This window comes from Rhinatrema bivittatum, chromosome 19 (genome assembly GCF_901001135.1).
Source record: "Rhinatrema bivittatum chromosome 19, aRhiBiv1.1, whole genome shotgun sequence".
Taxonomy (NCBI): Eukaryota; Metazoa; Chordata; class Amphibia; order Gymnophiona; family Rhinatrematidae; genus Rhinatrema; species Rhinatrema bivittatum.
Genome location: NC_042633.1, coordinates 41,570,006 through 41,582,612, shown reverse-complemented (window position 1 = coordinate 41,582,612; position 12,607 = coordinate 41,570,006). Strand labels below are relative to the sequence as shown.

The following is a 12,607-nucleotide window of genomic DNA, read 5'->3' as shown; positions in this document are numbered from 1 at the left end:
CAGGGGGTAGTGGGGATCAAAAAACTATTTAAAAAAATGTTTCCTAGTGAGTAGCCAGATGGACTCAGGACCAATGGGATGTTATGTGCTCCCCTGCCAGCAGATGGAGACAGTCAGGCTTCAAAGCTGACGTCACCCTAGATGCACCCCTGCAGTGACCTCAGCCCTCCAGTATCGCTCCGTCTCCAGCAGATGGTGGATGTGCATCTCCCTATGGGGATCGCTGTATTTTTTGGAAGGAGAAATTCTACATTTAAATTGGAGAAAGATTGATCCCTCAGAGGTGCGCCTTGGTCCGATAGCCGGTTCCCGGCGTGGACTTTGCTGCTTAAGCAGCTGAAAGGGGTGTTGGAGAAGAGCCTGGGTGTACAAAGGGCTCCTGTGTTTGTGTAGTAAATGAAGTTGTTGCTGTTGTGTTTTGTAGGAAGGGTGACTGAGGCGAGTCTCCGTTAACTTTGGTGGGGGGAAGGGGGGTACTCGTGTTCAGTCAGCTGGGGGGGCCACAAGCCTTCCAGGCCCTGCTTAACTTCTTGCGTCTCTGTTCTGCGCAGGACTTGGAGCTGGCGGAGCATCTGAACGCCAGCCTGGCCTTTTTCCTCAATGACCTCTTCAGCCTGATGGACCGGGGCTTCGTCTTCGGCCTCATACGGTGCTACTACAAGCAGGTGAGGGACCGGCAGCCCGGGGGGGGGGGAGATTCCTGATAACTGCCAGCAGCCTTGCAGTGAGCGGATTCACGGCGCATTCGCTGACCTTTCCATTCCCGTGTACCGTGCACTGGCATCTGTCCTTCCGCTCATCTCTGGCCTTTCCCGCACCTCTACAGGTCAACAACAAGCTTCAAAGTGCTCAGAACCCCAACGTGCTTATCTCTCTGAGGATGGACCTGACCCGCATAGTGTGCAGTCACGAACACTACGTGACCCTGAACCTGCCCTGCAGCACCCTGTCGCCCCCTGCCTCCCCCTCCCCCTCTGTGTCCTCTGCCACCTCCCAGGTAAGAGCTGCCCTGCAGCACCCTGTCACCCCCTGCCTCCCCCTCTGTGTCCTCTGCCACCTCCCAGGTAAGAGCTGCCCTGCCTCCCCCTGTCGCCCCCTGCCTCCCCCTCCCCCTCTGTGTCCTCTGCCACCTCCCAGGTAAGAGCTGCCCTGCCGCACCCTCTGCTCCTCCCCTCCGCCATGTCTCGGTAAGACATTGCCCTGTCACCCCCCTGCCTCCTCCCCCCCCCTCCTCCCCCCCCTCTGTCGCCATGCCTTCACCCCTGCTCCCCATCTCTTCTTGCCTCGCAGAGCTCTGCTTTCTCCAGCCACCTGCAGGACCAGCGGGTCAGTAACATGTTCGAGCTGTCGGTGCCCTTCCGGCATCAGCACTTTCTGACGGGGCTGGTGTTGACCGAGCTGGCGCTGATTCTGGATCCCGATGGGGAGGGGTGAGTTCCACAGTTGGTGGGGTGACCGCTTGCTTTTTCGTTCTTGGTTCTCAGAGGGAGGAGGGATTAGATAACAGTGACCCGTTGTAGGCCGCTGGGCTCGGGATTGCTGGAGGCAAGCGGTGCTGGATATTGTAATGGGGGGGGGGTTACAAGTGAGACCATGGCCCCTGCCACTGGGGTCTCTTTCTTGGCCCCATTGTAACATTACTGTCTCTTACCCCCCCAACTCCACCCCTGACCTTGCAGCGCCCTCTTCCTGCACAAGAAGGCCATCAGCACGCTCCAGAACCTTCTGTGCAGCCATGACACAGACGCACGCTACGCCGATCCCACCGTGAGGGCGCACGTGGCCCAGCTATATCTGCCGCTCATTGGCATTGTCATGGACACCCTGCCACAGCTCTATGATTTCACAGGTAAGGGGGGTGGGGGGGAGAGAAAATGGATTAGTTTCTTTTGCATGTTTATATCCATCAGTACTGTAATAACCCTCTCACTCCCTCCCACAGCTAAGGATCCTCTGTGCTTATCCCAGGCTTTACCCCTCACTCCCTCACAGCTAAGGATCCTCTGTGCTTATCCCAGGCTTTACCCCTCACTCCCTCCCACAGCTAAGGATCCTCTGTGCTTATCCCAGGCTTTACCCCTCACTCCCTCACAGCTAAGGATCCTCTGTGCTTATCCCAGGCTTTACCCCTCACTCCCTCCCACAGCTAAGGATCCTCTGTGCTTATCCCAGGCTTTACCCCTCACTCCCCCACAGCTAAGGATCCTCTGTGTATATCCCAGGCTTTACCCCTCACTCCCTCACAGCTAAGGATCCTCTGTGCTTATCCCAGGCTTTACCTCTCACTCCCCCACAGCTAAGGATCCTCTGTGCTTATCCCAGGCTTTACACCTCACTCCCCCACAGCTAAGGATCCTCTGTGCTTATCCCAGGCTTTACCCCTCACTCCCTCACAGCTAAGGATCCTCTGTGCTTATCCCAGGCTTTACACCTCACTCCCCCACAGCTAAGGATCCTCTGTGCTTATCCCAGGCTTTACCCCTCACTCCCTCACAGCTAAGGATCCTCTGTGCTTATCCCAGGCTTTACCTCTCACTCCCTCCCACAGCTAAGGATCCTCTGTGCTTATCCCAGGCTTTACCTCTCACTCCCTCCCACAGCTAAGGATCCTCTGTGCTTATCCCAGGCTTTACCCCTCACTCCCCCACAGCTAAGGATCCTCTGTGCTTATCCCAGGCTTTACCCCTCACTCCCCTACTGCTGCTGTGCCCTTTACAGGCTTCCTTGAATTCTTATTACTCTTCTGGCCTCCTCCACCATCTCCCCTTTGAGACATTCCATGCACCCAGCACCCTTTTGAGGAAGACTATTTCCTGAAGTTACTCCTGCAGCTTCATATTCTGATCCCTTATTCTAGCTTGCCCTTATGCTCAGAGTTGTTGGCAGCTGTGTGTGAATGAGGCACTGCCTGCAGAGCAGCATCGTCGGGAGCCTTGTGCGTGTCTGAGATGGGTTTTTATTTCTGTCACTGTGTGCAGAGACTCACAGTCAGCGGGGTCGTCTTGCCTCCTCCATCCTCCTTGACGAGGTGGGGGACACCGACAGCGGGGGCAGCACCATCAGTCAGTCAGTCGCCATGGCAATAGCGGGCTCCCCACTGCCCCATGGATGTAAAGCCAACTCCTTCCAGGTGCCCACAGTGGTGAGTACCCTCCCTTCTATTATCTTAACTGGGATGGATCCCCACCAGTCTGGCCCCATTGATAAAACCAGGGGCCTCAGGACCTGTGGGCGGGGATGGGGAGAGTTATATGGTGAAAAGGAAAACCGGGTCTTACCAGCTAAATTTCATTCCTGTAGTACCACATATCAGTCCAGACTCCTGGGTTTTGCCCTCCCTGCCAGCAGATGGAGACAGAGAGAGTCTCACTGACACTGTACATAGCCCAGTGTGCCTCCTGCACTCCTTCAGTATTTCTCTGTCTCCAGCAGTTCCCTGTATGTACCCAGATCAGTCCAGACTCCTGGGTTTTGCCCTCCCTGCCAGCAGATGGAGACAGAGAGAGTCTCTCTGACACTGTACATAACCCAGTGTGCCTCCTGCACTCCCTCAGTATTTCTCTGTCTCCAGCAGTTCCCTGTATGTACCCAGATCAGTCCAGACTCCTGGGTTTTGCCCTCCCTGCCAGCAGATGGAGACAGAGAGAGTCTCACTGACACTGTACATAGCCCAGTGTGCCTCCTGCAGTCCCTCAGTATTTCTCTGTCTCCAGCAGTTCCCTGTATGTACCCAGATCAGTCCAGACTCCTGGGTTTTACCTCCCTGCCAGCAGATGGAGACAGAGAGAGTCTCACTGACACTGTCACTTAACCTGGTGTAGCACCTGCAGACCCTCAGTATTGACCTGTACCCAAGCCCAAAAATAGAAACAAAGACCACTAACATCCCCTGAACGAGCAGTGGGAAGTGGAAACCTGAAACAGATAACCGTGCCCACACAAAACCCTGTGTAGGACTAACAAAACCTGTGCCATTCTTCAGAGTAATCACAAAAACCAGATGGAGTGGACTCTCCAGATCTCCCTTTCCTCCACTGGGTAGGACTCTGGACTACTCTGTGGTACTAGCAAGTAAGATCCAATTTTCCTTTCCCTGTATGTACCCAGATCAGTGCAGGCTCCTGGGACGTGCCAAAGCTTCCCTGCATCCAGCTCCCCTTCTACGGTCAGGTTTTTGGTCAGCGCCTGATCTGGATCCTGGTCTGCGCCCACGGATCCCCCACATCTGAAGCATCAGAGGAGGTGTCTGCAGCAGCAGTAGTTAGTGCTGAGGCCCCTGGGACCTGCCAGACCCTCGTAACCCGGTAGCTGGAGAGGTCCTGGCACTCTTCACCCGTCTTGAGTGTGTCGAAGCCCCCTGCACGGCTTTAGCTTTCCTGGCCTTATAAGCTTTATGTAATAGAACAAATTCAGGTGAGAAGGAAGAAGAAGAAGAATCTGAATCCCCCTGGGAATCATCCTCGCCTGCAGCATGATTCCCCTCAGCCTCCTGGTCTCCCCTGGAGACCCTAACTACAGGAGACAATAGGGGAGGGAAAACCCCCTCCGGCTCGCAAGGCAGCTGAGAATGTGAACAAAATGGCCGCCGCTCCCACGCTCCAGAGAGACACCAGGAGCATCGGCCCTCGCAGGAGAGAACGCTCGTCTCCACAAACAGAGCGGCACAACCCGCGCGGCATAGAAAACGTGGCGCTGAGCCGCAGCAAAGCAAAAAAAAAAACAACTCCGGAGGAACGAGAAAATAAAAGAAGAGCCGCCCGGTCGCCTGCGATGAAAGAATCTGGGCAAGCATGCCGTCCCTCGGCAACCCCTTCTCTTCCTTCAGAATTTGCACCTTCTCCATCTGCTGGAAATACTGAGGGGACTGCCGGTGGCGGTGGCTGCGAAACTCTCTCTGTCTCCATCTGCTGGCAGGGAGGGCAAAATCCAGGAGTCTGGACTGATCTGGGGTACGTGTACAGGGCTTGGTGCGGTGGGGCTTGTTCCTTTGTTACGCGTTTGGATGGCGCAGTCTCAGCCGCTGTTCTCTGCTCTCAGTCTGCCCGCCAGCCTGGCATGCTCTCCGCGGAGTGCAGCCGGATCCTGCTCCTCTGCCTGCTCTGGGTGCTGAAGAACGCAGACGAGGAGGTGATGGAGAAATGGTTCTCTGACCTCTCCACCCTGCAGCTGGGCCGCCTGCTGGACCTGCTGGACCTCTGCGTCTCCTGCTTCGAGTACAAGGTGAGTGTGCCCTTTCGAGGGCCTCGGTCGGGCTCCTGCATGCACAGGAGGGGGGAGGCGGTACCATGGGAGGCGCTGTTCAGCACCCCCGTCGGAGTGTGCGTGTGCCTACGTCCGGCCATGTGACGGGCTGATTCTGAAAGACCTTGTCTGACCCGGCGTTTCCTTCCGATGTCTTTACTGCCCTAGGGCCAGAAGACGCTGGAGCAGCTGAACAGTCTGACCTTTAAGAAGTCCCTGGACATGAAAGCGCGGCTGGAAGAGGCCATCCTGGGGACGATCGGTGCCCGACAGGAGATGGTGCGGCGCAGCAGAGGTGAGGAAGATGGGGAGAGGGCTGTCTCGCCTCTGGATAGCAGAGGGAATTGAAGCCCGCAGGCAGCCCAGCCTTCACAGGGGCTGGAGCTCAGCTTTTTATGTTGGGTAGTGACTTCGCGGGAGGCTTCTCACCTCGCCTCTCGCCCTTCTGCGCAGAGAGAAGCCCGTACGGCCCCCAGGAGAACGTCCGCTGGAGGAAAAACATCACCCACTGGAAGCAGAACTCGGACAAAGTCGATAAGTAGGTCCCTGGGGGGTGAAGGGTGTGGCGAGGCGGCATCGCCTTCTCCGGCTCTCGCTCGGAGGGAAAGGCGTTGCACCGGCAGCATCGCGGCTTCAGATCATGCCGCTCACACCCCCATCCTGCTTCTTCATCCCTAGGAGTAAAGCGGAGCGGGATCTGGAGGCCCTGGTGGAGGGGAACCTGGCCACTGAGGCCAGCCTGGTAGTGCTGGACACCTTGGAAATAATTGTGCAGGTAATGGGTGGGAGCTGTGCCTTGTACATGCGCTGTGTGTGTGTGCGTTTGTATATACGGAGACACAGACGCCCCCTCGCCTTACTGTGTCTGTTGCCAGTGAGTGAGGAACAGGTTGGAGGGGGGACGGCCTCCCTCCCATCCTGGGGATGTACAAGGTGGACGTTTCCTCTGAATGCTGTCTCCAGCTCCTCGACGTGGCACTGCTCCCTGACACGTCCCGCTCTCGCCCTTTTCTGTACCCCCCCCCAGACGGTGGTCTTGTCGGAGGCAAAGGAGAGTGTATTAGGGGGCGTCCTGAGGGTCCTGCTACACAGCCTGGCCTGTAACCAGAGCGTCCTTTTCCTGCAGCACTGTTTCACCACACAGCGGGCGCTGGTGTGCAAGGTACCTGAGCACGCGGGAGCATGGTGTGGGGGCGCGGAGATGGGGGGGCTGTGTGCACGGCGTTGAGGCATGCCAGGGCCCGAGGTGGGCGCATGGTGCCAGAGATGAGGGGAGACAGACACTCTGCACAGAGGCAGGTGGGAGGGGGAGGGTAGGGGAGGCGTACACAGGGGTGCCAGGGGCACGCAGATCTGGTGAAACGGGAAGACCTGACGTTCAGGGGCCTGGAAAGTGTAACCGTGTCCCGGTCTCTCCCCCCCCCCCCCCCCCCCCTCTCGTCCAGTTCCCAGAGATACTCTTCGAGGAGGACACGGAGCTGTGCGCGGACCTGTGTCTGAGGCTCCTGCGGCACTGTAGCAGCAGCGTGGGCTCCGTGCGCACCCACGCCAGCGCCTCCCTCTACCTGCTCATGCGCCAGAACTTCGAAATCGGAAACGTGAGTAGCCACGAAATGCAGGACCTGGGGGGGGGCTAGAAAATGCTGGGTGCAGACCCTCGCGGCACTCCCTCCGCCGGGCAGCGCGCGCCGCTGTAAAACGTTCGTAGCCCCGTGGCGAGGGCTTCCAGCCGCGCTGATGAGAACTTTTTTTTTTCTCGCCTCCGCACAGAACTTCGCCCGGGTGAAAATGCAGGTGACCATGTCTCTGTCCTCGCTGGTGGGCATGTCCCAGACCTTCAACGAGGAGTATCTGCGGCGCTCGCTGAAAACCATCCTCACCTACGCAGAGGAGGACTTGGGGATGCGGGACACCACCTTCCCAGAGCAGGTAACGGGGGCAGAAAGGCCCGGGGCTACGGGAAGAGGAGGCGGCCCTGCAGCCTTGCCCTCCTAGAGGGAGGGGCAGAAGGAGACCTGTGATGGGGGGGGGGGGGGCTGCTGTGTCTGCAGAACGCTTAATGGGGTATCTCTCTGTCTCTGTCTCTCTCTCTCTCTCACTCACTTCGCTCATGGTACAGGTTCAGGACCTGGTGTTTAACCTGCACATGATCCTGACGGACACGGTGAAGATGAAGGAGCATCAGGAAGACCCCGAGATGCTGATCGATTTAATGTACAGGTACGCGTGGGTCCTCTCCGCTCTGTGCCCCAGGGTAGGTGGACAGCGCTGGTGGCAGCGGTGGGATTTTACAGACTGCCCTGTTGCGGCCTCCTGTCAGCTTCCCCCCACTCTTTCCTTGGGGAGATCAGTAAAGAGAGGGTTCTCCCCGCTTGCCCCGCAGAGTCTGGCACTGTTACATGATGAACTATCCTTAAAAAAAATATATATTGGTTCTTTAATACAGTGGGAATGATTTTGCATCCTTTGGGTTTTACCTCTCCTTCATTTTATCCCTTTATCTGTGGTGATGCAGCTGCGAGAAACCTCTCTTCAGGCCTCTGCGCAGCTGCAAGCAGCCGCCCTGCCCATGGGAATGGCATTACCAGCGTGTGTGGCCTGTTGGTTTTTTGTTTTGATTCGCAGGATTGCAAAGGGTTACCAGAACTCCCCGGACCTGCGCCTGACCTGGCTGCAGAACATGGCGGGGAAGCACTCCGAGCGGGGGAACCACGCGGAGGCCGCCCAGTGCCTGGTGCACGCCGCCGCCCTGGTGGCGGAGTACCTGAACATGCTGGAGGACTGCCGGTACCTGCCCATCGGCTGCGTCAGCTTCCAGGTATAGAACGCCCGAGACAGGAGGGGGGCAGGGCTGTCTCTTTTTTTTAGGCTTAAGAACTGGGGGGGGGGGGGGGGATGACCGGGCCTGTCCATTCGGGAAAAGCACAGCTCCCAGCCGCTGATTTCCCTTATCTGTGGGAGCTGTTCGGAGGACATGAGAGATGGTGCACTAGCGGGACACGCTGACATGCAGGTGCGACGCGAACGTGCTCAGGCACATAAGCTCCGTGGGTGAATGCTCCCCTCCCATCTTTGTGTTCCCTTCTCCGCCCCCCCCCCCCCCCCCCTCTCTCTCCCTGAACGCTCCTCTTCCTCTCGGGGCGGGGGGGGCGGGTCTGTATTAATGACCGGCTTCCTCCTTCCCGCCTGGTGGGAGGACTGGGTGGGGTAGGGGGGGGTGTTCGGTAGCGACTGCTCTCCCCTGACGCTGCTGCTCCTCCTCTCTCTTTCAGAGCATCTCCGTTAACGTTCTGGAGGAGTCTGCAGTCTCGGACGACATCTTGTCCCCTGATGAGGAGGGGGTCTGCTCTGGAAAGTACTTCACGGAGGCAGGGCTGGTGGGACTCCTGGAGCAGGCGGCAGCTTCTTTCACTATGGTGAGGGGGGGGGATGCCCGGCAGGTTTTCTGGGATTCGCCCAGGCGAGAGAGGGCTTCTGACTCTCTTCTCTCCCTCTTCTCCTCCTAGGGGGGTCTGTTTGAGGCCGTGAATGAAGTCTACAAGGTCTTGATTCCCATCCACGAGGCGAACCGGGACTTCAAGAAGTTGGGGGCTGTGCACGGGAAGCTGCAAGACGCCTTCAGCAAGATAACAAACCAGGTACTGGGGAACAAGGGGGGCTCTCCATTAGGGTCCTTGTCCTTGTAAGTGATGCGCCGTCTTCTCTAAATGAAGCTTAAACCTGAAAACTGGTTCATTCCTCCTCGTGTACGCTGCCAGACCCGCACCCTGCCCAGGGAATCTCCAGCCCCACTCTCGTCTCTCGGACAGCGGCGGACAAAAATATTGCTTCCTCCTTACCACAGAGGCCGTGAGGGGGCACTAGAGGGAAGTCTGTAGGGGCCCGTTGCCCTCTCGCTGCCAGATGGGGGTGGGGTTGATAATCCTGGTTATCCCTTGTGAGGAACACGATGGAATCGCCGGGAGAGGCCTAGCCGGGCCGTGCCGGCGCACTTTCTCCCTTTTTAACTAGGCAGATCCGGAGCCCCTCGACACTCTCTCTCTCTCTCTCTGCACGACAGCAAGAATTTTACACCGGGCTTTACTTGTTATGGGCGGCCAACGCACCAAAGACCGCACGGACATCCTCCCTAAATCGGATGCGCCGCAGTGGCCTGCAGCACCTCTGCCAGCACACGTAGGCCGTTGCTAAATCCGAAAACCTGTGACGGCGATGCGCCTGCTGCCAGAGCTGCATTAGCTGGGAAACGTTGACGAGTGGTGGAGCTGGATCCAGCCTCGACCTCCCCAAAGCCCCTATATCTAACTAAAGTGGCGTCGTCAACCCCGCTCGCCTGTCCCTCGCAGCCCAGAGGCTCTCTCTTGCCTTCATTTCGTACAGGCTTGCCGAGCAGTAACCGGTTGGGGCAGCGTGGAGAGGTCTGGCGGTGCATTACCTGTGTAGGGAGGTTAGGGGAGGTCAGGCCATGTTGCGTGCGTTATTAATGGTTTCTCTCTCTCTCTCTCTCTCTCTCTCCTGCTCCGCTCTTCGCCAGAGTTCAGGCTGGGAGGTAGGAGTTCAGTGTTATCTTACCCTTACCCTCTAGTGCATGGCGTTGCGTGCCAACACCTACCTCGTTACAAAGGCACGGGGGGGGAGACACCTTGCACGCGCTGTAACCTTTTAAAATACAGGGCTTTGGTTCTTGACGCGAATCCTGCACCGTGAACGAGCCAGCGCCATGGGGCATGCGTGTAGCGACCGCCGCACACACCCCCCCCCTCTCCCCCCTGCATGCATGAACCGAGAGCGGAATTAACCCTGTCCTGGCTGTGACTGCAAGCGTAATAACACTGCCGGCGAGGACTCCCCTGAACCCACCCCATGGCCCAGTGCGATTAAAACTAATTTCCAGCAGGACACGCTCTCTCTGACCTGGCCAAAGCTGTCCCTTCTGGCAGTGCAGCGGGGAGGGGTTTGCAGTGCCCTCCACTCACCAGCCGTGCCAGTGTAAATACAAGGCCCAGACTCTGTGTGACAGCTCCTGTCTTGCACTAATCCTTAGGTGCGCAGGCACCGGAGGCTCCCCTCTCACTCTCTCTTGTGCATGTTGAATTAGTAAGGGTGACAAGGCATACAGAGGCTCGGTGGCACCTGGACTTGGTTTATACAGCAGGGTGGGAGGAGAACTTCCAACCAAATCCAGGTTAGGATGCAGTGCGGATCCTGCGGCTCTCCCTGCTAAGTACCGAGTCTCCTCCCCTCCCCCCGGTGTCCATGGAGGGTAACTGTAAATTTTAAGATCCTACGTTTTGCCTCCAGGATCCCCTCCTATTATTATTTTATTTTATATGCATCTGACGTGCTTGGCCTGCTGCAGTGGCACCTGAGAAGCCTTTCCAACAGGCCAAAACAGCAAGTGTCACGTGACGGAGCACTCCAGTGCTGAGAGCTGTTAACGAGAGCCACTGTGACCCAAACCTATCCTGGGGCGAGGGGATCGGGTTTCCTTTCAGTGTTAATAGAAAGGGGCATGAGGTGAGCTCTGGGGGGGGCACAGAAACCCTACAGATGGCATCCAGGCAGCGGCTACCAACACCCACATTCCCAGGTTGACTTTTTTTTGCAAGATTTTTTTTTTTTTTAATTCAGCTTCCCTCCCGCTAAATCATTAAAAAAAAAAAAAAAAAAAAAAAAGCTTCCCTGCGGAAAAAGGGGACTGGAGGGGGCAGCTGATGGCAGAGAAAGCCCATCCTGTCCTGCCAGCCCCGGAAGCTTTAGCACAAGTAGAAGTCGGTAGGTGACGTCGCGTCCAGCAGCTCTCCCTCCCCCGTGTCTTAACCCCGCAGAGCTTTGTGATGATCTAATCAGCCGCCAGTACTGGCGTGGCTGCTGCCTTGAACCCTGTGGCTTCCGCCGTCCCCTGCACAGCCAAAGCTCTTTTGGAGAGAGAACGAGCGGCATAGAAATCGGATAAGATAAATGACGTTTGTGCCTCATACGTAGCAGGCGTGACTGAGTGCGACTTTTGCACGGTGGCACCACCGGGTGGGGGGGAGCAGTGGGGACGGCGTCAGCCGGTGCCTGTCCCCGAGAGCTTCGAATGAGGCCTTGCTCTCAGGACCTCCCTGACTGCAGACTTTGCTTCCAAGACTCCCCTGCTGAATTGGGTCTGTCCCAAAAAAGCAAGCCTGGGTGTGGCTGGCCAGAGCTGACGTTTCATTGCCCGTCCCCTGCTGCTTATAAACCCTGCAGTAAGACACAAGTTACCTGCCAAGTTCTGAGAGCAGCCAGCCCTGGCCAGTTCCCATCACACACACACACACACGTGTAACCGGTTACAGCGACGCGTGTCATGGGTTCTGTCACGTAGCAGAGTGCAAGCAACAGCTTTTATTCCAAAACGAATGACCCCCCTCCCTGTGTCCCGGTCACTGCCGCCCCAGCACGCCTGTGGCCGGGTAACTCTCTCTGATCGCTTCTGCTGCTTTATCGCTCGCGTTCTGAGCAGCAGATTTTAAAGGGGGAACGGCTCGGGCACTGGGGTGCAGATGTAGGGGCCGGGGGGGCAGTCCCTGTACTGCTCTGCTCTGCTCATTCCCTGTACGTACCCGGATCAGTCCAGGCTCCTGGGTTGTGCCCTCCCTTCCAGCGGATGGAGACAGAGAAAGCTTTACTGACACTGTCGCGTAACCTGGTGCTCCACCTGCACTCCCTCAGTATTTCTCCGTCTCCAGCAGATGGAAGGTGGTGCAAAATCCTGCAGGTAGTGTTGGGGTTAGAATTACTACTTAGCCCTTCCCTGGAGGTCGGTAGGTCCTGGTGGGGGCCATCCTTTCAGGTAGAGGAGCGGACGAGCGGGAGGGGTTGGAACCCCCTGGGTCTGTCCGGATTCTTGACCTGCTGAGGGGGGGGGGAGATCCCTCTCCTCCCTCCTACAGCTTTACAGCCGGAGCCTGCAGCCGCAAAAGGGAAGTTTGGAGAGTCGCTCAATCTGTGGGGGGGGGGGGGGGGTTTGTATATAAGCGGAAGGATTTTCAGTTGGCTCTTTCTGGCTCAAGTGATGGTCGTACTTTCTGACTTATAAGGTTATAAGGCTCATTCAGATTTAGTGGTTCCGTCTGCTCGTTTGGCGGGAGATGTTTGCTGGGTTACATTGAGTTTTGGGATACTTTTCCATCTTGGCTTGGGTTCAGGTCAATACTGAGGGGGACTGCAGGTGCTACATCAGATTAAGTGTCGGTGAAACTTTCTCTGTCTCCCTCTGCTGGCGGGATGGCAAAACACCAGGAGTCTGGACTGATCTGTGGTTCTCAGGAACAAACATTAGCAGATAAAAACCAATTTTCCTTTGTTGCAGGGGGAATATGCCTTGCTGCCAGGAGCC

The 12,607-nt window shown here is 57.1% G+C and overlaps 1 protein-coding gene across 2 annotated transcripts in view; it reads left to right on the top strand.

The window, feature by feature from the left end:
- The window catches only part of DOCK6 (dedicator of cytokinesis 6), a 42,962-nt gene that overhangs the window by 23,089 nt on the left and 7,266 nt on the right, over positions 1–12,607 (top strand). Inside the window, exons 27-43 of one of the 2 annotated variants that reach the window (XM_029585729.1) lie at positions 552–665; positions 827–997; positions 1,291–1,430; positions 1,680–1,849; positions 2,979–3,142; positions 5,038–5,220; positions 5,410–5,536; positions 5,695–5,779; positions 5,920–6,016; positions 6,269–6,403; positions 6,687–6,839; positions 7,012–7,170; positions 7,361–7,461; positions 7,867–8,059; positions 8,514–8,657; positions 8,748–8,879; positions 9,776–9,790. In XM_029585729.1, coding sequence (XP_029441589.1) covers positions 552–665; positions 827–997; positions 1,291–1,430; positions 1,680–1,849; positions 2,979–3,142; positions 5,038–5,220; positions 5,410–5,536; positions 5,695–5,779; positions 5,920–6,016; positions 6,269–6,403; positions 6,687–6,839; positions 7,012–7,170; positions 7,361–7,461; positions 7,867–8,059; positions 8,514–8,657; positions 8,748–8,879; positions 9,776–9,790 — 2,283 coding nt within the window. The remainder of the gene's footprint in view (positions 1–551; positions 666–826; positions 998–1,290; positions 1,431–1,679; positions 1,850–2,978; positions 3,143–5,037; positions 5,221–5,409; positions 5,537–5,694; positions 5,780–5,919; positions 6,017–6,268; positions 6,404–6,686; positions 6,840–7,011; positions 7,171–7,360; positions 7,462–7,866; positions 8,060–8,513; positions 8,658–8,747; positions 8,880–9,775; positions 9,791–12,607) is intronic. The other variant, XM_029585728.1, reaches the window with a different exon arrangement.